At 44.2% G+C, this 27,166-nt stretch overlaps 1 protein-coding gene across 1 annotated transcript in view; it reads right to left on the bottom strand.

Annotated features, from left to right (window-relative positions):
- Nucleotides 1-27,166, bottom strand: part of LOC122540190 (dynein axonemal heavy chain 6-like) — a 1,075,999-nt gene that overhangs the window by 804,866 nt on the left and 243,967 nt on the right. Inside the window, exons 32-34 of the mRNA XM_087984706.1 lie at nt 21,912-22,173; nt 5,454-5,674; nt 1,274-1,526 (exon numbers count right to left, since the gene is read on the bottom strand). Of these exons, the coding sequence (XP_087840832.1) occupies nt 1,274-1,526; nt 5,454-5,674; nt 21,912-22,173 (736 nt within the window). The remainder of the gene's footprint in view (nt 1-1,273; nt 1,527-5,453; nt 5,675-21,911; nt 22,174-27,166) is intronic.

The raw sequence follows: 27,166 nt of genomic DNA, 5'->3' as shown, positions 1-27,166 counted from the left end.
TCTCAAGGGCAACTGGAAACGGGCAGTAAATGCTGGCCCAGCCTACGACACCCACATCCATAAGTGAATGGCAAAACAAAGGAAAATAAACATTCCCAGGGCAGGGACAGATACAGAGTAACTATCTTTGACAATGTCTTCATCAAACATGATGCTATAAAAATGTTATTTTGTCTTGGCTTTATTTTTGAAGAGAGTTTGTAAATGCAGAGGTGGCGAAGTGGCTGATGGAGAGGGCTAAGTCAACAATGTTTGAGGCCTTTCGGTTTTGTTTAAAACAGTGGTAAGAATGGAAGGGGAGTGGCCAGTTCTCACAGACCAGGCTTTCTAGTTTTATTAGCTGGAGCAGTCAGAAGCTGTTTGGGTCCCAGAAGAGTTGGAGTTTCAGTAAAAGATTCCGAACTCTACTTTCCCTGAAATCTCTCCATGTTGTTTCCCTCCTGGATTGGAGAACTCCATGTGAGAATCTGTGTCTGAATTTTTCTTATTGCCAGAGAATATATTTATGGGATGTTACTGTATTGGAATGGCTAATTAGTAATAGGCACTGCATCTATTATTTGGTTAAGTTTTCCAACAGTTGTTATTCTAAATTTGTCTTTCTTTTGGGTGTATTTGAACTATAGTGTTTAGATAAATGGTGTTTTGCTTAGTTTCAAGTAGTTTGACCAGTTACACCACATCTCGAACATGCACTTCACACCCACCTAAGGAAACGTTAGGGTCTAGGTAACCTTCTTAAAACATTCTGAGGGGATCGGGCCTGGTCCAAAACACTGGAAAGGTACAAGGGATAGGATACAGAGTAAAACCCCCTCTACATTACCCCCATCAAACATTTCCAGCAAAGGGACAGCATGGGATTAGAAACAGTGTAAAGGCTTCTCTACATTGTCCATATCAAACATTCCCACAGCAGGTACAGCATGGGGTTAATTATAAAGCTCTCCACAACACAATTCAAGCCTCAATTTTTCTAAATAAAAGAAAGCAATGCAGATGTTGGAAATCTAAAACAAAAACAGAAATTGCTGGAGAAATTCAGTAGGGCTGGCAGCATCTGTGGAGAGAAGGCAGGGTTAACATTCAAGTCCAGTGATTCTATTTCAAGGAAGGCCACTGGACTTGAAACATTAACTGTGCTTTCTTTCTAAAGATGCAGCCAGATGTCTTCAATTTTTCTTTATTCATTGTCGTTCACCATCACATATTATGTTTTATTTATTGTCTAGTTTGAAACTTTCTCATGATTTATAATCACAAGTATACTTACTGACTCCAAAGCCACCATTCCTGCTCATGAAATCCAGAAAAGATTGTAATAGGTGGCAAAGAGTCATCACAATCCCCAGGTCTGTGACAGCAAATTGCTGCAACTTTCGATGGCTTCTTACAAATTGCAGGCCTGCTGTAATGCTTTTGTCAAAGAGTGTCTGGAGGTATTCCTTCGCCTTGCCAGGTAACTCCTCTGGGAGCCTTTCTAGCCAGGTACTAACATAAGGCCGCCAACCAAGATCGACTGGGTCCTAACATGACATTAAAAAGACAAGCACGGTTAGTTAACTCATTCTAAATCGTCCAATCCTGTCAGCACCATCATTTAAAAGGTATTGCCATCTTATTCACCATCTTCATCACCAACTAAACCATAAGATCATTAGACATAGGAGTAGAAATTAGGCCATTCAGCCCATCGAGTCTGCTCAGCCATTCAATCAGGGCTTATAAGTTTCTCAACCCCATTCTCCTGCTTTCTCCCTGTAACCCTTGATCCCTTTGATATTCAAGAACCTATCTATCTCAGTGACCTGGCCTCCATAGCCTTCTGTGGCAATGAATTCCATAGATTCACCACTCTCTGGCTGAATCTTATCTCCGTTCTAAAAGGTCTACCCTTTACTCTAAGACTGTACCCTCAGGTCCTAGTCTCTCCCACCAATGGAAACATCTTCCCAACATCCACTCTATCCAGGCCATTCAGTATTTTGTATGTTTCAATTATCTCTCCCTCATCCTTCTAAACTCCATTGCGTATAGACCCAGAGTCCTCAAACGATCCTCATATGTTAAGCCTTTCATTCCTGGGATCATTCTCGTGAAATCTCCTCTGAGTTGCTTCAGGGCCAGTACATCTTTCCTGAGATTTGGGGCCAACAATTGCTCACAATATTCTAGATGCGATCTGACCAGAGCCTTATAGAACCTCAGAAGTACATCGCTGGTTTTATATTCAAGTCCTCTCGAGATGAATGACAACATTGTATTTGCCTTCCAAGCTACTGACTCAACCTGCAAGATTACCTGAACAGAAACCTGGACTAGGACTCCCAAGTCCCTTTGCATTTCAGATATCTGTATTTTCTCCCCATTTAGAAAATAGTCCCTGCTTCTATTCTTCCCACCAAACTGCATGACCTCATACTTTCCCATGTTGTACTCCATCTGCCACTTCTTTGCCCACTCTCCTAACCTATCCAAATCCTTCAGCAGCCTCCCCACCTCCTCAATGCTACCTGTCCCTCTACCTATCTTTGTATTGTCTGCAAATTTAGACAGAATGCCCTCAGTTCTTTCATCCAGATCATTAATGTATAAAATGAAACGTTGTGGACCCAACACTGACCCTTGTGGATCACCACTTATCACCGGCTGCTATCCTGAGAAAGACGCTTTTATCCCCACTCTCTGCTTTCTGCCATACAGCAGGCTTCTATCCATGCTAGTACCTTGCCTCTAACACCATGGGCCTTATCTTAGCCTCCTGTGTGGCACCTTGTCGAAGACCTTCAGGAGGTCCAAGTAGATAACATCCATTGGCTCTCCTTGGTCTAACCCCCTCAAAGACTTCTAGCAGATCTGTCAGGTATGACCTCCTCTTGATGAAACCATGCTAACTTTTCCCTGACGTCTAAGTATTCAGAAATCTCATCCTTCACAATGGACTTCAAAAGCTTACCAACGACCGAGATAGGCGAATTGGCCTCTAATTTTTCATCTTTTGTCTTACTCCCTTTTTAAACAGGGGGGGCTACATTAGCGGTTTTCCAGTCCTCTCGGACCCTCCCTGACTCCATTGATTCCTGGAAGATCACCAGTAATGCCTCCATTATCTCTTCAGCTATCTCCTTTAGAACTCTGGGCTGTAGTCCATCTAGTCCAGGTGATTTCAGACCATTCAGTTTTTCTGACACCTTCTCCTTGGTGATAGCAACCACACTCACCTCTGTCACCCAACTCTCTTGAACTTTTGGGATGTTACTTGTGCCTTCCACTGTGAATGCTGACACAAAGTACTTATTCAGTTCCTCAGCCATTTCTTTACTCCCCATTACTACTTCCCCAGTGTCATTTTCCAGTGACCCAATGTCCACTTTTGCCCCTTATATTTTTTTTAATCTTGCAATTTTTCTTATGTTACTGGCTAGCTTACCCTCATATTTAATCTTCTCCCTCCTTTTTCTGTTTCCCTCTGTTGGTCTTTGTAAGCTTCCCAATTCCCTGGGTTTCCCACTGCCCTTCACCACATTATATGGCTTCCCTTTTCCTTTTATGCTATCCCTGACATCCCTAGTTGGCCATGGTTGCCTCATTCTCCCTGTACCATGCTTCTTTTTCCTCGGGATGAATCCCTGCTGTGTCTCCTGAATTATTCCCAGAAACTCCTGCCATTGCTGTTCCACTGTCTTTCCTGCTAGGCTCCTCTCCCAGTCAATTCTACCCAGCTCCTCCCTTATTCCTCTGTAGCTGTGTTATTCAACTGTAATACTGTTACCTCTGATTTTACCTTCTCCCTCTCAAACTGTGGAGTAAATTCAATCATATTATGATCACTGCCTCCTAAGGGTTCCCTTATCAAGTCTACCTCATTACACAACACTAAATCCAGTATGACCAGTTTCCTACTGGGCTCCACCACAAGCTGCTCCAAAAGGCCATCTCATAGACATTCCACAAATTCCTTTTTTTGCAATCCATTACCAACCTGATTTTCCCAGTCTACCTGCACATTGAAATCCCCCATGATCACTGTAACTTTGCCTTTCTTACATACCATTTCTATCTCCTGGTGTATCTTGCACCCCAGCTCCTGACCACTGTTTGGAAGCCTTTACATCACTTCACCAATTTATTTTTAACCTTTGCGGTTCCTCAACTCTACCCACACAGATTCTACATCGTCTTACCCTGTGTCGTTTCTTGTTACTGATTTAATTCAATTTAATTTCTTACTAATAAGGCAACCCTCTCCCCCACCCCCTCTGACCATCTGCCTCTCTTTTCAATAGGATCTGTATCCTTGGATATTTAGCTCCCAATCCTGATCCCCATGTAACTACATGACTGTGATACCCATCACATCATACCTGCTAATTTCTATCTGCGCCACAAGTTCATTTACCTTATTTCATACACTGCACACATTCAGATACAACACCTTTAGTCCTGTATTGACCGTCCCTATTCACATTGTCATGCCTTTATCAAGTGTGTTTGGAATTAGAATCCTAACCCTTTCCAAACACTGTCCTATACTGTGTGCTGGAGACTTTAATGACCTCTCCTGAGTTCCTCTTTCTTTTCATACTTTTCCATGCAGTTGAATTCCCCCCCCATAGATGTTAACCTGCTGTGGCTAACAATTGTTAATTGACTTCTGTGTGTGTTCCTAACATACTTATTTAGTAATTTTATGTTATTTCTGTTCTTGACCGTGAAAAGTGATGGAAAGTATTTATTTAACTCCTCTGTCATTTCCTGGTTTCCCATTATTAATTCCCCAGCCTTGGTCTCCATGGGGCCTTTGTTCACTTTAGTCTTTATTCACTTTGAATATGTCTAAGGAATCTCTTACTTTCTGTGTTGTATTGCTTGCTAGTTTTCCCCAGTGTTCACTTTTTGGTCATCCTTTGCTGGCTTTTTAAACTTTCCTAATCCTCTGATTTACCATAAATCTTTGCCACATTGTATTTTTTTTTCTTTCAATTTCTTATTACCCTTAACTTTATTAGTTAACCATGGTCGATTTATTCCTTTTCTAGAGTCCTTCTTTGTCATTTGGATATATTTTTGTTGTTGGTCATAAACTACTTTCTGAAACATTTACCAAAGAACCTCATTTTTTTTCCCCATTAAACTGTTTTCCTAGTCCAGCAAACTCAGTCCTTATCCTTAAGTGATTATCCTGATTTAGGTTTAACACAGTTGTTTCCACCCCAGGTTTCTCCCTCTCAAATTGAATGCTAAATTGTGTTATGGTCACTGTTCCCTGGGGGATCTTTTCCTCTGAGATCATTTATTAAACCTGCCTTAGTACACATTATGATATTTAAAATAGCCTGCGCTCCAGTTGTATTTACAATATACTGTTGCAGGAACTGTTCCAAATACACTTTCTGAACGCTTCCTCATGGCTACCTATATCAATTTTAACTCTTTTTGGGAAGGTATCTTACCATGTAAACCATGGCACATCTGCTGATTGTGGCAGGGCTAGCTTGGGAAAGGCTGTCCACTTCAAAGAGGAGCCTCATGCCTCGTGGCAATCTGATGCGTTCCCCATTGGACAAGCAAAGAGTCCGGGTGTCATCCAGTACTGTGTTGAGGTTTTCCACCCACACCGTGTCTACTGGGCCATCCATGATTATCCATCGCCAGCTGGACATGGCTGTAACATCTGGAAGAACAAAAAGAAGGTGCATTAATAGAACCTGCACCCTATTATGGAATTGTCATGCCAGGATGTGAACTTGGAGTCCTGGTTTAAAATCTCTGCAGACACCAATTGCTGACCCAGAAGAAACAAGCTTCCGGTTCCAGTTCTTGTGATACAAACTGGACATCATGACCATTACATTTGCCTTGACATGACCTTCTTCAGTCACTCAGAAAGCAAATAGATGAATACAAAAACAGAAGCAAAATGGTTCTGCCCCACTTTCTAAATCAATCTTTTTCACCTGTTCTTACCTGATTTCTTTAAAAATCAGTGGCTCTTGCCTTCCACATCACTTCTCTAGTCATTTATTCATTTTTGCCTTCCACTCAACACACATCTTATCTTTTGATCTTTAATCCAAGCCCTTTACCTTTCCCAGTCTTTGAACTTACTTATAAACTGTTCAGTCATTAAATATGACAAAACAGAAGGATTAACTATGTATCACTGCTCTCAAAGAACAAACTGGTTTGTACCACTTGCCTACTCCACACATTCCTGCAACATTTTCTCCTCCAAATATTGCTCTGTAAGACCATGAGAGCAGGGGTTGGCCATTCAGCCCATCGAGTCTTCTCCACTATTCAATGAGATCATGGCTGATCTGATAATCCTCACCTTAACTTTCCTGCCTTTTCCCCACTTATCCTTGATTCCCTTCCAGATTAAAAATCTCTCAATCCAATTTTATCTGATCTATTTCTTCCTGAAAGCTACTATTGAGTCTGTGTATGCCACCCTATCAGACAGAATTCCATCCCAAACCACACACTGTGTAAAAGACCTTGTCTTCCTGTCACTTTGCTTTCATCTTCAATTTCCTCTTAGACTTCTCTGCTTTAAAGAAAACAATCCCAGTTTTTTACTGTTATAGAGTCATAGAGATGTATAGCACTGAAACAGACCCTTCGGTCCTACTTGTCCATGCTGACCAGATATCCCAACTCAATCTAGTCCCACCTACCAGCCCCTGGCCCATATCCCTCCAAACTCTTCCCATTCATATACCCATTCAGATGCTTTTTGAATGCTGAAGTTGTACCAGGCTGCACCACTTCCTCTGGCAGCTCATTCCATACACGCACCACTCTCTGCGTGAAAAAGTCACCCCTTAGGTCTCTTTTATATCTTTCCCCTCTCACCCTAAACCTATGCCCTCTTGTTTTGGACTCCCCCACCCCAGGGAAAAGACCTTGCCAATGTACCCTATCCATGCTCCTCATGATTTTATAAGCCTCTATAAGATCACCCCTCAGCCTCCGATGCTCCAGGGAAAACAGCCCCAGCCTGTTCAGCCTCTCCCTATAGCCTCTCCCTGGCAACATCCTTGTAAATCTTTTCTGAACCCTTTCAAGTTTCACAATATCTTTCCGCTGGGAAGGAGATCAGAATTGCATGTAACATTCCAACAGTGGCCTAACCAATATCCTCTACAGCCGCAACATGACCTCTCAACTCCTGTACTCAACACTCTGACCAATAAAGGATAGCATACCAAACGCCTTCTTCACTATCCTATCTACCTGCGACTCCACTTTCAAGGAGCTATGAATCTGCACTCCAAGGTCTCTTTGTTCAGCAACACTCCCGAAGACCTTACCATTAAGTATATAAATCCTGCTAAGATTTGCTTTCGCAAAATGCAGCACCTCACATTTATCTAAGTTAAACTCTATCTGCCACTCCTCAGCCCATTGGTCCATCTGATCAAGATCCCGTTGTACTCTGAGGTAACCCTCTTCGCTGTCCACTACACCTCCACTGCAAACTTACTAACTATATCTCCACAATAGTATTCCTTTCTCCCTGGATTGAATTCCACCCAATGTGAATGACAGGTCATTAGGGTGAAACATTAATTCTGTTCTCTCATCGCAAAAACAGAAGTTGCTGGAAAAGCACAGCAGGACTGGCAGCATCCATGAAGAGAGGTCATAGTTAACATTACGGGTCTAATGACCCTTCCTCAGAGCTGATAGTAGCTAGGAAAATGTCAGTTTATATGCAGTCAATAGGATGGGGGGAGGGGGTGGGTAAGGAGTAAACAATGAGTGGGGATAGAGCCCAAAGAGAGAGAAGAACATTTGGACAGACAAAGGAGTGGATAACAAACTGGCTAGGAGGGTGAATATCTGTTAATGGAGACTGTTAGTAGCTAACAATAGGCCGTGTGGAATGGCAGACTATGTGATGATAAGCAGGAAAATCAACATTTCGGGCAAAAGCCCTACATCAGTATCTGAGAGTCCCTCCTCCCCGTAGCAGAGCTGTCAGTTTACTTCCACAACATGAATCGCAGTGGTTCAGGCTGTATATTCCTGATGACGGGCTTTTTGCCCGAAATGTTGATTTTACTGCTCCTTGGATGCTGCCTGAACTGCTGTGCTCTTCCAGCACCACTAATCCAGAATCTGGTTTCCAGCATCTGCAGTCATTGTTTTTGTCTATGTGATGATAAGGTCTGGTGTGTGGGGTCGTGGCCTAGGACATGGAGAGCTGATGCTCCCTGACCTGTTAAAGTGGTTCAAGCAGTTTTTGTTTATGCTTCTGATGAACATTTCATTCACAATTATTAACCTTTCTTTATTAAAATATTTCTCACTTGATAATAATCATTAAAGTAAATAGTCCTGTACATAGCACTCACCTGTCAATGGCCTTCTGAATTATTCATGGGATGTAGATGTATTTGCAAGGTCAGCATTTATTGCCCATTCCTAATTACCCGTGAGAACATGGGTGAGCTGTCTTCCTGAACCATTGCGATTCATGTTGTGGAAGTAAACTGACAGCTTTGTTACGGGGAGGAGGGATTCTCGGATACTGATCCAGCAACAGGGAAAGGAAGGAAACATGCTTCAAAATCGGGACGGTGTGTGACTTGGAGGGGAATTTGTAAGTGTTGGCGTTCCCATGCATCTGCTCTTCTTGTCCTTCCAGGTGGCAGAGATCGTAAGGATGGAAACTGAACTTGGGCTAAATCTGCTGTAGAGCATCTTGTTGATGGTACATAGTTCTGCCACGGTGCATTGATAGCGGTGGGGAAAGTGAGTACTTAAGCTGGTGGAGAGGTTGCCAGTGGCATTCTGGTGCTTTATTCATCAAGGTAAGTGGACAATATTCCATCACAATCCTGGTCAAAGCCTTGTAGATAGTGGACACACTCTGGGGTAGCAAGTTGTAGTAATACAGTCGGTTCTGCTAGAACACATGTTTCTTCAACGCGAATTGGCTTTAACACCATTGAAGAATTTAAGACTGTTATTTGCAGTACGCGAACTTTCCTTACCCGTATTGGCTATAACGTGATTCCGGTCTCATCCGTTTAAATGGTGCGGCTATTGCGCGATTTTCTTCTAACTCAAGATCACATGACAACAGACCTATCACGTTATCTCAGAACCACTGTACTTTCTCTAAGGCTATTCCAGGTCAGTATCTGATGAATGCTGACCCCTAAGATACTGATGATGACGGTAGGGTGGGTGGAGTTGGGGGGAGGGGACAATTCAGTCATGGTCATTTTCTCCTGCATTTCTAAGAATGGTAATTGTCTAGCATTAGTGTGATGCACATGTTACTTTCCTTGTATTACCTCAAGAGGAATGTTCTCCAGGTCTTGCTGTGGATAAGGATTGCTTCACTATATGAGGTAGGTTGAATGGAACTGAACACTCTGCAATCCCCGACCCCATTTCTGACACTTTAGTGGAAGTAGTGATTGCTCATGCAGCTGAAGATGGTTGGGGTGAGGAAGCTGTCCTGAGGGACCCTGCAACAATATTCTGGGGGTGATCTGATGTCTTCCATCAAACACAAACAGGTTACTTTGTGATTGATGAAAGACATTCAGGCTGGGGAAGGTAGGGTAAGCTACATGTCACGCCATGAGGTTGTTGATTAGGGTGATGCTGCTGCTGTTGATGGCCCACAGTACCACAGAAATACTTAGGTTTGAATTTTTGGAACTGTCCTCATGTAACATGATGACGTGAACATATAGCGTGTGGTAAATAGATTGGTGAGTTGCAATTTGACAATGTGGAAATATAATGTTATAGAGATAGCAGGCAAACATCAAACTTAAAGGAGGTTATGACTGGATGTTACATACTTCTGGATACAAGATGTCCAAGTAAGATAGGAGAGGAAAGAGTGGGTGAGGGATTGCACCATTAATTATAAAGAATATTCAAGTGCTGGAGGGAGATGATCTACCCGTGAGGTCAAAGATGGAATTTATTCAGCTAGAGTTAAGGAACAACATAGCCTGCAATAACATTACTCCGTGCAGTCGATTGGCCACTAATTAATGGGAAAGAAGCAGAGAAATGAACTTTTAAGAAAATTACAGCGAAGTGCTCAAAACATAGAATAGTTGTAATGGTGACTTTAAGTATCTATAGTGGTGTAAAGACAGAGACAGCAAGAGTATCTTCAGTACGTTCAGGAGAATTTTTGACAGCAATGTTTGTCCAGTTCAATGAGAAAGAGACATTGCTAAATCTGGTCTTGGCAATACAGAGGGTCTAGTAAATTTCCAGCATCCACTGTTCTTTGGTTTGTTTTTGGTTCTTTTGTTCAAGTAGACTGAGTGTCAGCTGGGCAACTTTTAGGGACAGTGATCATTCCATCACAAGGTTTAATTTCTTTATGGAAAAAGGGAAAGTAGGAGTTCAGAATGACAATATTCAACTGGAAAAGATCTTCCGAATGCAAATAAATAATAAAAACGTGGTAAAAGGAGGGGCTTAAAAGGGAATTGTGTATGAATAGCTGAAGAATTGAATGAATACTTTGCATCTGTCTTTACCAAGGAAAAAGATCCTGCACAGCTCACAGTGGAAGAGGAGGTAGTTCAAACTGCTAAGGAGCTGGTACCGGATAGGCTGTCTGCATTTAGGGTTGATAAGACCTTATAATTGGCTGAGAGATATCTGAGGATATTGAGGGACATGAGAGTCAGAGAATCCCTGACTCTCTGTCTGGAAGCAGGCCCATTAAGTGAACACTGATCTTCTGAAAAGTATCCCCTCAGACCTACCCAATCCCTGTAATGCAGCGATTCCCATGGCTAATCCACCTAGTCTGCACATCCCTGGCAATTTAACATGGCCAATCCACCCAACTTCCACATCTTTGGGCTGTGCAAGGAAACTGGAGCACCCAGAGAACGCAGACACGGAGAGAATATGCAAACTCCACACAGACAGTTACCCAAGGCTAGAATCGATCCTGGGACCCTGGTGCTGTGAGGCAGCAGTGTTAACCACCCAGCTGCCCTTGTGGGCCTAATGAAGCCAGTCTGTCTACTTTCAATCCTGTTCAGGTGTCTCTGGAAAGTCTAGCATTAATTGCCCAGAAACTGAGTTGATTTGCTCTCAGGGCAATTAAGAGTCAGCTATATCTGTGGTGTGGACTGACAGTGATATTCACTCATCAACAAGAAACAGATGCAACTGTGAAAACGTTAACCTGTCCTACTCTTTTAATTTCCTCTTGATCAAGGGAGTTTCTCATGTTTCTGTTCAGAATTGCTCTACAGAGCACTTGCATGTATGTTTTTGTCCCATTTGTGTTATGTGTCTGTTGTTAAGGGGGATATAGTTGAATTCAGACAAGATTCGTCAATAACCACTTTACCACTTGTTTGAAGAATATGTTTGCATATATTAGATGTGTTATTATTGAGTTTTTGGAAAGCTTGGAAAAGGCTCTTTTACTCTAACCAACAATAATAAAGAGAAACATATGGATCATTTTGGTGATTGAATAAGTTGTTTATACTTTTGCGGGAGCTAGTGAATGTGATTTATTTAGACTTTCAGAAGGTTTTAGATGAAGTCCCACCTAAGGGAATATTATTTAAAATTAAAGCACATGGGATTGGAGGTAGTGTATTGAGATGGATAGAAAATTAGTTGACAGACAAGAAACAAAGAGTAGGGAAAATATAAGCCTTTATCTGAGAGGCAGCCAGTGAGTAGTGGGATACTGCAGGGATCAGTGCTTGGACCCCAGCTATACACAATATATGTAAATGATTTAGATGAGGGAACTAAATGTAATATCTAAAACTTTGCAGATGGCACAAAGCTGAGTGAGAGGGTGAGCTGTGAGGAGAATACAGAGATATTGCATTTGGACAAGCTGAGTGAATGGGCAACTACATGTCAGATGTAATATAATGTGGATAATTATAAGAATATCCACTTTGAAATTAAAAATGGGAAAGCAGATTTATAATCTGAATGGTTGTAAATTGAGAGAGGACAATTTCCATCAGACCTGGGTGTCCTTGTATATCAGTCACTGAAAGTAAGCCTGCAGGGACAGCAAGCAGTGAAGAAGGCAAATGTCATGCTGGCTAGAGGATTCAAGTACAGGAACAAGGATGACTTGCTGCAATCATACAGGGCATTAGCAAGGACACACCTGGAGTATTGTGTGCAGTTTTGGTCTCCTTATCTGAGGAAGGATGTTCTGGTGATGGAGAGAATGCAGCAAAGGGTTACCAAATGATTCCTGGGATGACAGGACTGACAGATGAAGAGAGATTGAGTCGTTAGGATTATATTCGCTGGAGTTTGAAAGAATAAGGGGGTTCTCATTGAAACCTAATAGCACTTTGAGTGTTCCTACATCACATGGATGCACTAGTTCAAGACACTGGGGATGGACAATAAATGCTGGCCTCACAGCAATGCCCACATCCCATGAATAAATACAGAAACAATCCCAAACATTACCAGCTTCTGTACCTGTTTAGAACCTGTTAATCCTTAACTTCCTTCATTTCTGATACAATGGTGTTGATCTGAAATGTTAACTTTGCTTTCTAATCCACACGTATTACCAGACTCATGTCAGCATTTTCCATTTTTACTTCATTTGTTAGAACCCTCACTAATTTTTCATTACTTTTATTCCTTTAACAGTTTTGAACTATAAGCTGTAAATCACTGGTAGACGTTGGGGTAGCTTGCATTAAAAAGAAAAGAACAAACCAAACAAGCTTTATTTGGTTCAGAGACCAGGCCTGGAGGCTGATTGCAGGCAGAGCCTTGATTAAAATGGTTCTAACAGACACAGCAACCCTGGGAAGAACAGTGCGTTTAACCAGACAGCAGAGGTTAGCTGCGAGTCCAGTACCTGGGGACTGGTTCCAGCAAGTCTGGAAGAGAATCTACGTTCAAGCAGATGGCAATTGTTGAATGGTAAGTGAAGCCTCAGGAAGATTCAATCAAACTATCAGAGTGACAGCAGAATTAAAGTTTTGGTTTGAAATGTGTTTCTGAGTGATAGTTCGGTGCTACTGCTGAGACAGCATGAAGATTTCAAAGCTAAATTTCAAAGCCTAATCTAATACACCAAGTTCTGGAAGCTCAGTAAAAAGCTAAGTTAGAAATATTGCTGCCTTTGCCTGTGTGAGTCCACATTTATGACAATGAAATAACACATGGTGAAGGACAGTGAAGTGATCTGGTCAGCTTTGTTATTTTCTTTTGTTTCTACCTTATTTGTTTGTCTCCTTTTTGTGTGAATGGGGCTAGAATTTGAAATGAATTTGAATTTAATTTGAATTTGGATTCAATTTATTGTCATGTGTACTGAGGCATGGTGAAAAGCCGTGTCTTGCGAGCAGTACAGGCAGATCAGAGAGTTAAATAGCATAGATAAACAAATAATACTTAAACAGTGGCAAAAACAAAAACACAGGTACAGGCAAATACTAGGAGTTTGTGAGTCCATTCAGTATTCTAATAACAAACGTTTCGTCCCCTGGCTAGGCGACATCATCAGTGCTTGGAAGCCTCCTGCGAAGCGCTTCTTTGATGTTTCCTCCGGTGTTTATAGTGGTCTGTCCCTGCCGCTTCCGGTTGTCAGTTTCAGCTGTCCGCTGTAGTGGTTGGTATATTGGGTCCAGGTCGATGTGTTTGTTGATGGAGTTTGTGGATGAATGCCATGCCTCTAGGAATTCCCTGGCTGTTCTCTGACTGGCTTGCCCTATGATAGTAGTGTTGTCCCAGTCGAATTCATGTTGCTTGTTGTCTGCGTGTGTGGCTACTAAGGATAGCTGGTCATGTCGTTTCGTGGCTAGTTGATGTTCATGTATGCGGATTGTTAGCTGTCTTCCTGTTTGTCCTATATAGTGTTTTGTGCAGTCCTTGCATGGTATTTTGTACACTACATTAGTTTTGCTCATGTTGGGTATCGGGTCCTTCGTTCTGGTGAGTTGTTGTCTGAGCGTGGCTGTTGGTTTGTGTGCTGTTATGAGTCCTAGGGGTCGCAGTAGTCTGGCTGTCAGTTCTGAGATGCTCCTGATGTATGGTAGTGTGGCTAGTCCTTTTGGTTGTGGTATGTCCTCGTTCCGTGGTCTTTCTCTTAGGCATCTGTTGATGAAGTTGCGCGGGTATCCGTTTTTGGCGAATACCTTGTATAGGTGTTCCTCTTCTTCTTTTTGCAGTTCTGGTGTACTGCAGTGTGTTGTGGCCCTTTTGAATAGTGTCCTGATGCAGCTTCGTTTGTGTGTGTTGGGGTGGTTACTTTCATAGTTTAGGACTTGGTCTGTGTGTGTGGCTTTCCTGTATACCCTTGTAGTGAATTCTCCGTTCGGTGTTCTCTGTACCATCACGTCTAGGAATGGGAGTTGGCTATCCTTTTCTTCTTCTCTCGTGAATCGGATTCCTGTGAGTGTGACGTTGATGATCCGGTGTGTTTTTTCTATTTCCGTGTTTTTAATGATTACAAACGTGTCATTGACATATCTGACCCAGAGTTTGGGTTGAATTTGTGGTAGGACTGTTTGTTCTAACCTTTGCATAACTGCCTCTGCTATGAGTCCCGAGATTGGTGATCCCATGAGTGTTCCGTTGATTTGTTCGTATGTCTGGTTGTTGAATGTGAAGTGTGTTGTGAGGCACAAGTCCAGTAGTTTAAGTATGCCGTCTTTGTTGATAGGTTCAGCGTCCTGTTTTCTGTTCTGTATGTCCAGTAGTTTGGCTATTGTTTCTCTGGCTAGGGTTTTGTCAATCGAAGTGAACAATGCCGTCACGTCGAATGATATCATGGTTTCTTCTTTGTCTATGTGTATATTTCTGATGATGTCCAAGAATTCCTGTGTTGATTGTATAGAGTGTTTGGATCCGCTGACCAGGTGTTTCAGTTTCTGTTGTAGTTCTTTGGCCAGTTTGTATGATGGTGTCTCTGGTAGTGATACTATGGGTCTGAGTGGGATGTCTGGTTTGTGTACTTTAGGTAATCCATAGAATCTGGGGATGTTGTTGCTTTCCGGTTTCATTCTTTGTAGGTCAGCTCTGGTTATCTGTCCGTTTTTTTGTAGATTCCTTAGTGTGTTATTTATCCTATTTATCCTATTATCATATCAGAAATATACACATAGACAAAGAAGAAACCAGGATATCATTCGACGTGACGGCACTGTTCACTTCGATTGACAAAACCCTAGCCAGAGAAACAATAGCCAACCTACTGGACATACAGAACAGAAAACAGGACGCTGAACCTATCAACAAAGACGGCATACTTAAACTACTGGACTTGTGCCTCACAACACACTTCACATTCAACAACCAGACATACGAACAAATCAACGGAACACCCATGGGATCACCAATTTCGGGACTCATAGCAGAGGCAGTTATGCAAAGGTTAGAACAAACAGTCCTACCACAAATTCAACTCAAACTCTGGGTCAGATATGTCGATGACACGTTTGTAATCATTAAAACATGGAAATAGAAAAAACACACCAGATCATCAACGCCACACTCACAGGAATCCGATTCACGAGAGAAGAAGAAAAGGATAGCCAACTCCCATTCCTAGACGTGATGGTACAGAGAACACCGAACGGAGAATTCACTACAAGGGTATACAGGAAAGCCACACACACAGACCAAGTCCTAAACTATGAAAGTAACCACCCCAACACACACAAACGAAGCTGCATCAGGACACTATTCAAAAGGGCCACAACACACTGCAGTACACCAGAACTGCAAAAAGAAGAAGAGGAACACCTATACAAGGTATTCGCCAAAAACGGATACCCGCGCAACTTCATCAACAGATGCCTAAGAGAAAGACCACGGAACGAGGACATACCACAACCAAAAGGACTAGCCACACTACCATACATCAGGAGCATCTCAGAACTGACAGCCAGACTACTGCGACCCCTAGGACTCATTACGGCACACAAACCAACAGCCACGCTCAGACAACAACTCACCAGAACGAAGGACCCGATACCCAACATGAGCAAAACTAATGTAGTGTACAAAATACCATGCAAGGACTGCACAAAACACTATATAGGACAAACAGGAAGACAGCTAACAATCCGCATACATGAACATCAACTAGCCACGAAACGACACGACCAGCTATCCTTAGTAGCCACACACGCAGACAACAAGCAACATGAATTCGACTGGGACAACACTACTATCATAGGGCAAGCCAGTCAGAGAACAGCCAGGGAATTCCTAGAGGCATGGCATTCATCCACAAACTCCATCAACAAACACATCGACCTGGACCCAATATACCAACCACTACAGCGGACAGCTGAAACTGACAACCGGAAGCGGCAGGGACAGACCACTATAAACACCGGAGGAAACATCAAAGAAGCGCTTCGCAGGAGGCTTCCAAGCACTGATGATGTCGCCTAGCCAGGGGACGAAACGTTTGCAACAAAAACCTCCAGCTCGGCGAACAGAACCACAACAACGAGCACCCGAGCTACAAATCTTCGCACAAACTTTGAATTCTAATAACAGTAGTGTAGAAACTGTTATGAAACCGGCTGGTGCGTGTGTTCGGGCTTCTGTACCTTCTCCCTGATGGTAGAGGTTGTAGAAAAACATTGCCAGGATGGATGGATCTTTGAGAATGCTGGCGGCCTTTCCTGGACAGTGGGTCTGGTAGATGGGAGGTTGGCCTTTGTGATTGTCCGGGCCGAGTTCACCACTCTCTGTAACCGTCTCCGATCTTGAACGGTACAGTTGCCATACCAGGTAGTGATACATTCAGACGGAATGCTCTCGATGGCACACCTATAAAAGTTGGCAAGGGTATTCAACATCATGCCAAATTTTCTCAGCTGCCTGAGGAAGAAGAGACTTTCTTGGGCCTTTGTAACCAATGCGTCCACATGAAGAGTCCAAGGAAGCTTGTTGTGGATGACCACTCCCAGGTGCTTGACACTCTCCACTCGTTCCACCTCTGTGCTGTTAATGTGTAGGTGGCATGAGTAACATCATGCCGAAAGTCAGTAATGAGTTCCTTGGTTTTGCCGGCATTGAGAGCTAGATTGTTCTCAGTGCACCATTTTTCCAGGTCTTCCACCTCCCGTCTGTAGTCTGTTTCGTCACCATCTGAGATTCGGCCGACTGTGGTGGTGTCATCAAAATGAACTTGTAAATGGCATTAGTCTAGTATTTGGTGACGCAGTCATGGGTATACAGTGAGTACAGTAGGGGACTGAGTACGCACCCCTGGAGGTTCCATTGTTGAGTGTTAGTGAGGATGAAATATTGTCCCCAGTCTTCACTGATTGTGACCTGTGGGTCAGGAAACTGAGGATCCAGTTGCAGTGAGTGGGGCTTAGTCCGAGATCACTAAGTTTAGTAATCAATCTCAAGGGGTTAATAGTGTTGAAGGCTGAACTGTAGTCAATGAGTAGGATTCTTACGTAGCTGTTCTTGGTGTCAAGATGTTCTAGGGAGGAGTGAAGGGCAAGTGATATGGCATCTGACGTGGATCTGTTGGTCCGATAGGCAAATTGGAGTGGGTTAAGAGTAGTTGGGAGGCTGGAGTTTATTAATGCCATGACCAGCCTTACAAAGCACTTCATGACCACTGAGGTTAGGGCCACTAGGCAGTAGTCATTGAGACATGCTGCATGAGTCTTCTTAGGCATAGGGATGATGTTGGCCCTATTGAAACAGGCAGGGACAGTGGCCTGCTTCAGGGAGAGGTTGAAGATGTCCGAGAAGACCTCTGCGCATGCTCTGAGTGCATGGCCTGGTACTCCGTCTGGTCCCATCGCTTCCCTTGGACTCACATGAAGGAAAACTGATCTGACCTCTGATGCAGCGACTGTTGGGATAGGTTCATCAGGACTTGTCAGAATAGGTGTTACCTCTCCGCCGAAATTCTGCTCAAAGCGAGCATAGAAGGCGTTGAGATGATCAGGGAGGAATGTGTCATCGTCTGCTATCTTGCAATGTCTCTTTTTAGAATCTGTGATGTCATTCAGTCCTTGCCCTAGTCACCGGGTGTCTGTCTGGGTCTCTAGTTTGGAACGGTGTTGGTCCTTCGCTCCGCGAAGGTCATACTTGAATTCCTTATATTTGAGTTGGTCTCCTGATCTGAAGGCCTCACACGTTTTGGATTGAAAGCACAGTTTAATAACTGATTAGTTTTATTAATCAGTGTACCGAGTGTGATAACTTCTATAGGGCCTAGAGGGAATCACTAATTAATCTCCTTTGTAACAGGCCTAGCTGCCCCGTTGGAACTCATCACCTGAGCCCTTCTTATAGACCAGGCCAGACCCCTCAAAGCATGTCAAGAAAGTAGCCCAGAGCCTACCTTTTCTAGTTGTTTTAAGCAGGTGTAACGTGGATATTCCAGTCGTGATGCAGCTGGCCCAACCGCTCATTTTTAAGAAAAACAGAATATTTTTACAGACTACTGAATGAAACATGAACAAAACAGAACTGAATTTAGAATAACTTAACCAATCTGAAAGCCCACTCAATTCTATTGCAACTTCATGATAATATTGTTCCAAATACTTGCAACAGCCCCATCAACACCCCCTTGGCCAAATAAGTAAAATCAAATACAGGTTCGTACAGGAGAGAGATTGCAGAGAGAGAGAGAGGATCAGCATGGAGCTGTTTCTTTGGATCCCCAGCCTAAACTCAACCAAACCAAATCAGAAAAAACCCTGAACTGGGAGAACTGGCCATCCCCCTTTCATTGTACAAGAAAGACTTAAAGGCCTTCTCAAGTACATATTTCCAGACATTTCGGAACCTCTGCCTTTACCATCTGTTTCGAAAAAGACCAAGCTCAACATCACCTTGTTAAAGGAGCAACATCGTCCCACCCTTTATAAAGCAGACCCAAACCCCTTTTCCATGGTTATGTTTGTGTCCAGGTGTCCATGGAGAGGGAGCATGCAGTGCTGATCAATGCTCTCAATGCCTTTAGAGAGAGGTGGGCACTGCCAGAGATACAGTGCTTTATTTCCCACTCCTGTATCATTTTGATTTAACTCCTTCCCTCTTTCCCTATCCTTCATTTTTGATGGTTTACATTGCCTATAGTGGGCTCTGCAAGTAAAAACTGAGTTGTCTGCATGGTGTTTTTACACGTGTTGGATAGTAGTTTTAAAAAAAGCAGACCCAGGGATGGGTCCGCAAAACAGTTTGTTTCATGCTGGGAATAGCTGATGTACACCTGTGTATATTTTAGTATTCCACAATAAACGATGAGAGTGTCAAGCTCAGGGCAGCATAGTGGCACAGGGGCGGCATGGTGGCTCAGTGCTTAGTACTGCTGCTTCACAGCAGCAGGGATCCAGGTTCGATTCCAGCCTTGGGTGACTATGGAGTTTGCACATTCAACCCGTGTTTGCGTGGGTTTCCTCCGGGTGCTCCGGTTTCCTCCCACAGTCCAAAGATGTGCAGTCAGGTGACTTGGCCATGCTAAATTGCCCGTAGTGTTAGGTGCATTAGTCAGAGGGAAAATGGGTCTGGGTGGGTTACTCTTTGGAGGGTTGGTGTGGCCTTGCTGGGCTGAAGGGCCTGTTTCCACACTGCAGGGAATTTAATAATAAAATCTATCTAAAAAAATAAATAAAAGCTTCTGAAAGTGGTCATCCACAACAACTTTTCTTGGACTGTTCATGTGATGCACTGGTTACAAAGGCCCAACAACGTTTCTTCTTCCTCAGGCAGCTGAGAAAATTTGACATGACGGGGAATACTCTTGCCAATATTTATAGGTGCACCATCGAGAGCATTCTGTCTGGATGTATCACTACCTGGTATGGCAACTGTACCATTCAAGATCGGAGACGACTACAGAGAGTGGTGAACTCAGCCTGGACAATCACAAAGGCCAACCTCCCATCTACAGAATCCATCTACCAGGCCCGCTGTCAAGGGAAGGCCGCCAGCATTCCCAAAGATCCATCCCACCCTGGCAATGTTTTTCTACAACCTCTATCATCAGGAAGAAGGTTCAGAAGCCTGAACACAAGCACCAGCCGGTTTCATAACAGTTTCTACCCGACTGTTGTTAGAATACTGAATGGACTCACAAACTCTTAATATTCGCCTGTACCTGTGTTTTTGTTTGTGCGGCTGTTTACCTATTATTTACTATCTATGCTACTTAACTCTGTGATCTGCCTGTATGACTTGCAAGACAAAGCTTTTCACTGTGCCTCAGTACATATGACAATAAATTCAATTCAATTCAATTCCAGTTGGGCCTCCAGAGTTGTTACCCCATGATGTTTAAAATTTTTTCTGTTCACTGTATTAAATAGCTTTGGTTTAAGATACAAAACTGGTCTGTGTAAATTAATCCTTCACAAAGTCTGGAATTGGTATTCAAAAGTCTGGTTAGGAAGCATTAGAATAACTATTTGGAGATCTTTGACAGTTTAATTTTACTCGATGTTCCAAATGCAGAGGGAGAAAGGCTGATTTAATTCAGGTGTCTGTCTCCATGTTGTAACACATATTTCTACATTTACATTAATTTGCAGTGTTTTATTTTTGACACAGATAATGTTCTTTCGTGACTATAAGTCCAATTAAGAAACTTCTGGGCTGAAAATGTGTTGCTGGAAAAGCGCAGCAGGTCAGGCAGTATCCAAGAAGCAGGAGAATTGACGTTTCGGGCATGAGCCCTTCTTCAGGAATGATTCCTGAAGAAGGGCTCATGCCCGAAACGTTGATTCTCCTGCTCCTTGGATGCTGCCTGACCTGCTGCGCTTTTCCAGCAACACATTTTCAGCTCTGATCTCCAGCATCTGCAGTCCTCACTTTCTCCTATAAGAAACTTCTGGCCAAAGATTAAACAGTGGAGCTGCCAATCCAACCATCCATGGTACCCTGCCCATCTCCCCAGGGTGAAAATTACTTCCAAGCCAGTTCCCACCAAGCCAAGCCATACACCATCCTGACTTTGAAACATATCACCGTTGCTTCACTGATGCACTGGATCAAAGTCCTGACTCCCTCCCTCACAGCTCCACCAGCATAGCTCCATCACAAAGACTGTGATGGTTCAAGGTGTAACTCAGCAGCACCACCTTCGCATGAACAATTACAGATGGGTGATAAACACTAACCCAGTCAGTGAAGACCAATGCATGCCACAAGACTGAATAGTTGTGTTTCAGTAGGTGTGGGCAAACTTCTCTTTTCTTGACCTGAGACAGATAACCTTTGGGACGGTACGGTGACTCAGTGGTTAGCACTGCTGCCTCACAGCACCAGGGTCACAGGTTCGATTCCAGTCTCGGGCGACTGTGTGGAGTTTGCACATTCTCCCCGTGTCTGCGTGGGTTTCCTCCAGGTGCTCCGGTTTCCTCCCACAGTCCAAAAATGTGCAGGTCAGGTGAACTGGCCATGCTCAATTACCCATAGTGTTAGGTGCGTTAGTCAGAGGGAAATGGGTCTGGGTGGGTTGCTCTTCGGAGGGTCTATGTGGACTTGTTGGGCCGACGGACCTGTTTCCACACTGTAGGGAATCTAATCTTCCCTTGACCTGACCATTCCTGAGGAAGGGCCTGTGCCCGAAACGTCGAATCTCCTGTTCCCTGGATGCTGCCTGACCTGCTGTGCTGTTCCAGCAATAAAGTTTCAACTTTGATCTCCAGCATCTGCAGACCTCACTTTCTCCTCATTTGGCTTTGAAACGGAGTTCATCCCACCTCTGTCTGAAAAGTAAATTCCAATGCTTTAAGTTAAATTATGTCCAGATTTCTCTGCAGAAAATGGTTGTATATTGTAATATATATTGGGCCATCTCATTTAGCTTGACAATTCCTGTAGCACCACTTTTTCAATCAATAAAGAATACCCAGTCTATCTCTTTCAATGACAGCAACAGCATCTCATTGATCATACACACTCACCTTCAGTTTCTAGCCTCTTATGATCTTGGAAATCAATCCATTTTCTGTCAACATTCACGATAGCAGTTGAAAGCATCTTCATCTCCAAATTGTTGTCATACTCCTTGTGCAAGTCATTTGCAAACCTCCTCATTGCCTGAGCCAGCAAGCCATCAGACCAGTCCATTGTGTGTGGGTCCACATGCCCATACAACTCCCCAAGAGTGATGCACTTGGGATTGATGGTGAAGGTTTCTAATTTGCCTCTCTTAGCCACGGGGCTCTGTTGAAGGAATTAAAACCATTTAGGAAACAAGTTTGAGCATCTGGGTGACCCGTACATTAAGACATGTTACTTCACCTTGAATTCTCCCACCCTTCATTATTCTATTCCTGGCTGTGAATTAGGATTGTCAATCCTCACATCACTGTTCTGGAGGTCCCAGGAATTAAAGATTAATCTCAGACCCATGTTGAGAAAAGTCCTAGGGGCAGTCAAATGTCAATGGCTTTATTTTTCATTACCTGTGAACACTTTTATTCATTCATTCTGAAGCAATCAGAAACAAAGTCATGAGTAGATTGATTGTTAAGCAACCGTCATTAGTCGGGTGTTTCTGCAACCACCAATGGTTGCAGGATGGTTTGTTCCTTCCCTGATCCTAGGTCAAGAATATCCCAGGACAGTTTCAGAATATTCTTCAGGGGAGGCTGAACAGCCAGAGGCTATGATCCACATTGGTAGTAAGGATAGATGTAGGAAGGCGGTGAGATCCTACAGTTAGAATTTAGGGAGCTAGGTAGAACATTAGCAAGCAAGGTCTTGAAAGAAGTAATATCCTGATTACTCCCAGTGCTATGTGTGAGCGAATACAGAAATAGAAGGATGAAAGGAAGAGGTGTGCAGTTTCTGGTTCAGGAGAACATTGCACTATTGGTGAAAAAAGATGTTTCATTTGGAACAAAGACAGAATCAATTTGTCCAGAGCAAAGGGATACGAAAAATATAATCACAATTTTGTTGTAATCTATAGATTGTTCAAAATGGTTGTGAAGATCAGCCTGACAGTAACTGATCAGTTTAACTTCCGGGGGTGGGGGGGATTACTTCTGGAAACATAACAACATACAAATAGGAGCAGGAGTAGGCCGCCTGGCCCTTCGAGCCTGCCCTGCCATTCAGTAAGATCATGGCTGACCTTTCATGGCCTCAGCTCCACCTACCCACCCTCTCATCGTAAACCTTAAGTCCTTTATTGTTCAAACATCTACTATCATGGCCTTAAAAACATCCAAAAAGGTAGCCTCACTACTTCACTGGGCAGGGAATTGCACAGAATCACAATCCTTTGGGAGTAGAAGATCTGCCTCAACTCTGACCTAGATCAGCTCCCCCTTACTCTGAGGCTGTAACCCCCAGTTCCAGTTTCATCTGCTCATGGAAACAAGATCCCTGCTTCGATTCTCGTCTATCCCTTCATCATTTTATACGTTTCTTAAACATTCCCCCCATTCTACTAAACTCGTGTGAGTACAGTCTACCCAATCGCTCCTCATAAGCCAACCCTCTCAACTCAAGAACCTCCTCTGCCAGTACATCCTTTCACAAGTAAGGAAACCAAAGGGAAACCTGTGACTAAATGACAAGCTTGTGTTGTTTGAAGGGCACCGGGGACAGGGGGGTGGAGGTGTAGATGAGGGGAAAGCTATTTATCTGGTGTACACAATATAGTGAGTCATGGTACAGGTCATGGTATAGGTCGACAACAGCAACAGAGATACTAAATCAGCTGAGTGATAGGAAACAGATTAATGGTGCAACACTCCCTCAGCACTGACCCTCCGACAATGCAGCACTCCCTTAGTACTGACCCTCCGACAGTGCGGCATTCCCTCAGTACTGACCCTCTGACAGTGCAATACTCCCTCAGTACTGATCCTCCAACAGTGCAGCACTCCCTCAGTACTGACACTCTGACAGTGCAGCAGTCCCTCAGTATTGACCCTCTGACAGTGCAATACTCCCTCAGTACTCATCCTCCAACAGTGCAGCACTCCCTCAGTACTCGACTCCCCCTTGTTCAAGAAGTAGAGTAGTAGGGGAGTAGAGACAATCCTGGTAATTATAGACTAATGAGCTTTACTTCGGTTGAGAGGAAAGTGTTGGAAAAGTTTATAAGAGACAGGATTTATAATCATCGAGAGAGGAATAAGTTGATTCGGGATAGTCAATAGTTTTGTGAAGGATAGGTCATGCCTCACAAACCTTATTGAGTTCTTTGAGAAGGTGACCAAACAGGTGGATGAGGGTAAAGCTGTTGATGCAGTGTATATGGATTTCAGTCAGGTGTTTGGTAAGGTTCCTCACGGTGGGCTATTACACAAAATACGGAGGCATGGCATTGAGGGTGATTTAGCAGTTTGGATCAGAAATTGACGAGCTGAAAGAAGGCAGATGATGGTGATTAATGGGAAATATTCGTTCTGGAATTCAGTTACTAGCGGTGTACCACAAGCATCTGTCTTGGGTCCACTGCTGTTTGTCATTTTTATAAATGACCGGCATGAGGGCATATAAGGATGGGTTAATAAATTTGTGGATGACACTAAGGTCGGTGGAGTTGTGGGTAGTCCTGAAGGATGTTGCAGGTTACAGAGGGACATAGATAAGCTGCAGAGCTGGGCTACAGGTGGCAAATGGAATTTAATGTGGAAAAGTGTGAGGTGATTCACTTTGGAAGGAGTAACAGGAATGCAGAGTACTGGGTTAATGGTAAGATTCTTGATAGTGTAGATGAGCAGAGAGATCTCGGTGTCCATGTACATAGATCTCTAAAAGTTGCCACCTAGGTTGATAGGGTTGTTAAGAAGACATATGGTGTGTTAGCTTTTATTGGTAGAGGGATTTCGGAGCCACGTGGTCATGTTGCAGCTGTACAAAACCCAGCTGCGGCCGCACTTGGAGTATTGCATACAGTTCTGGTCATTGAACTCTCGGAAAGGTGTGGAAGCTTTGGAAAGGATTCAATGGTGATTTACTAGGATGTTGACTGGTATGGAGGGAAGGTCTTATGAGGAAAGGCTGAGGGATTTGAGGTTGTTTTCGTTAGAGAGAAGAAGGTTGAGAGGTGACTTTATAAAGACATTAACATAATCAGAGGGTTTGATAGGGTGGACAGAGATAGTCTTTTTCCTTGGATGGTGATAGCTAGGATGAGGGGACATAGCTTTAAATTGAGGGGTGATAGATATAGGACAGATGTCAGAGGTAGCTTGTTCACTCAGAGAGTAGTAGGGGCGTGGAACGCCCTGCCTGCAACAGTGGTAGACTCGCCAACTTTAAGGGCATTAAAATGGTTATTGGATAAACATATGGATGAAAATGGAATAGTGTCGGGTAGATGGGCTTCAGATTGATTCCACAGGTCAGTGCAACATCGAGGTCCGAAGGGCCTGTACTGCGCTGTTGTTGTTCTATGTTCTCGTACTGACGCTCTGCAAGTGCAGCAATCCTAAAGTACTGACCCTCTGACAGTGCACCACTCCCTCAGTATTGGCCCCCAAACATTGTGGCACTCCCTCAGCACTGATCCTCCGAAAGTGCAGCGCTCCCTCGGCACTGACCCTCTGACAGTGTGGCACTCCCTCAGCACTGACCCTCCGACAGTGTGGCGCTCCCTCGGCACTGACCCTCTGACATTGCAGCACTCCCTCAGCACTGACCCTCCGACAGTGTGGCGCTCCCTCGGCACTGACCCTCTGACATTGCAGCACTCCCTCAGTACTGACCCTCTGACATTGCAGCACTCCCCCAGTACTGTCCCTCTGCAATCCCTCTGTACTGACCCTCTGACAGTGTAGCACTCCCTCGGCACTGACCCTCTGACAGTGCGACACTCCCTCAGCACTGACCCTCTGACAGTACGGCACTCCCTCAGTACTGATCCTCTGACAGTGCGGCAATCCCTCAGCACTGACCCTCCAACAGTGTGGCACTCCCTCTGCACTGACGCCTCTGACAGTATGGCAGTACCATAGCACTGACACTCTGATAGTGCTGCATTCCCTCAGTACTAACCCTCCAACAGTGCAGCACTTCCTCAGTACTGACCCTCCTACAGTACGGCACTTGCTCAGCATTGACCCTCTGACAGTGTTTCACTCCCTCAGCACTGACCCTCTGACAGAGTGGCACTCCCTCAACTGAGACCCTCTGACAGTATGGCACTCCCTCAGCACTGACCCTCTGACAGTGCAGGTAAAAACAATGACTGCAGATGCTGGAAACCAGATTCTGGATCAGTGGTGCTGGAAGAGCACAGCAGTTCAGGCAGCATCCAAAGAGCAGTAAAATCGACGTTTCGGGCAAAAGCCCTTCATCAGGAATAAAGGCAGTGAGCCTGAAGCGTGGAGAGATAAGCTAGAGGAGGGTGGGGGTGGGGAGAAAGTAGCATAGAGTACAATAGGTGAGTGGGGGAGGGGATGAAGATGATAGGTCAGGGAGGAGAGGGTGGAGTGGATAGGTGGAAAAGGAGATAGGCAGGTAGGACAAGTCCGGACAAGCCATGGGGACAGTGCTGAGCTGGAAGTTTGGAACTAGGGTGAGGTGGGAGAAGGGGAAATGAGGAAACTGTTGAAGTCCACATTGATGCCCTGGGGTTGAAGTGTTCCGAGGCGGAAGATGAGGCGTTCTTCCTCCAGGCGTCTGGTGGTGAGGGAGCAGCGGTGAAGGAGGCCCAGGACCTCCATGTCCTCGGCAGAGTGGAAGGGGGAGTTGAAATGTTGGGGCACGGGGTGGTGTGGTTGATTGGTGCGGGTGTCCCGGAGGTGTTCCCTAAAGCGCTCTGCTAGGAGGCGCCCAGTCTCCTCAATGTAGAGGAGACCGCATCGGGAGCAACGGATACAATAAATGATATTAGTGGAGGTGCAAGTAAAACGTTGATGGATGTGGAAGGCTCCTTTAGGGCCTTGGATAGAGGTGAGGGAGGAGGTGTGGGCGCAGGTTTTACAGTTCCTGCGATGGCAGGGGAAGGTGCCAGGATGGGAGGGTGGGTTGTAGGGGGGCGTGGAAATGACAGTGCAGCAATCCCTCAGTACTGAACATCCAACAGTGTGGCACTCCCTCAGTACTGACCCTCTGACAGTGCAGCAATCCCTCAGTACTGACCCTCTGACAGTGTGGCACTCCCTTGGCACTGACCCTCCGACAGTGTGGCACTCCCTCGGCACTGACCCTCTGACAGTGCGGCAATCTCTCAGTACTGAACTTCTGACAA

This window comes from Chiloscyllium plagiosum, unplaced genomic scaffold (genome assembly GCF_037043375.1).
Source record: "Chiloscyllium plagiosum isolate Xiang-an unplaced genomic scaffold, Cpla_swu_hap1 HiC_scaffold_3, whole genome shotgun sequence".
NCBI lineage: Eukaryota > Metazoa > Chordata > Chondrichthyes > Orectolobiformes > Hemiscylliidae > Chiloscyllium > Chiloscyllium plagiosum.
This window is presented reverse-complemented; position numbering and strand designations above follow the sequence as displayed.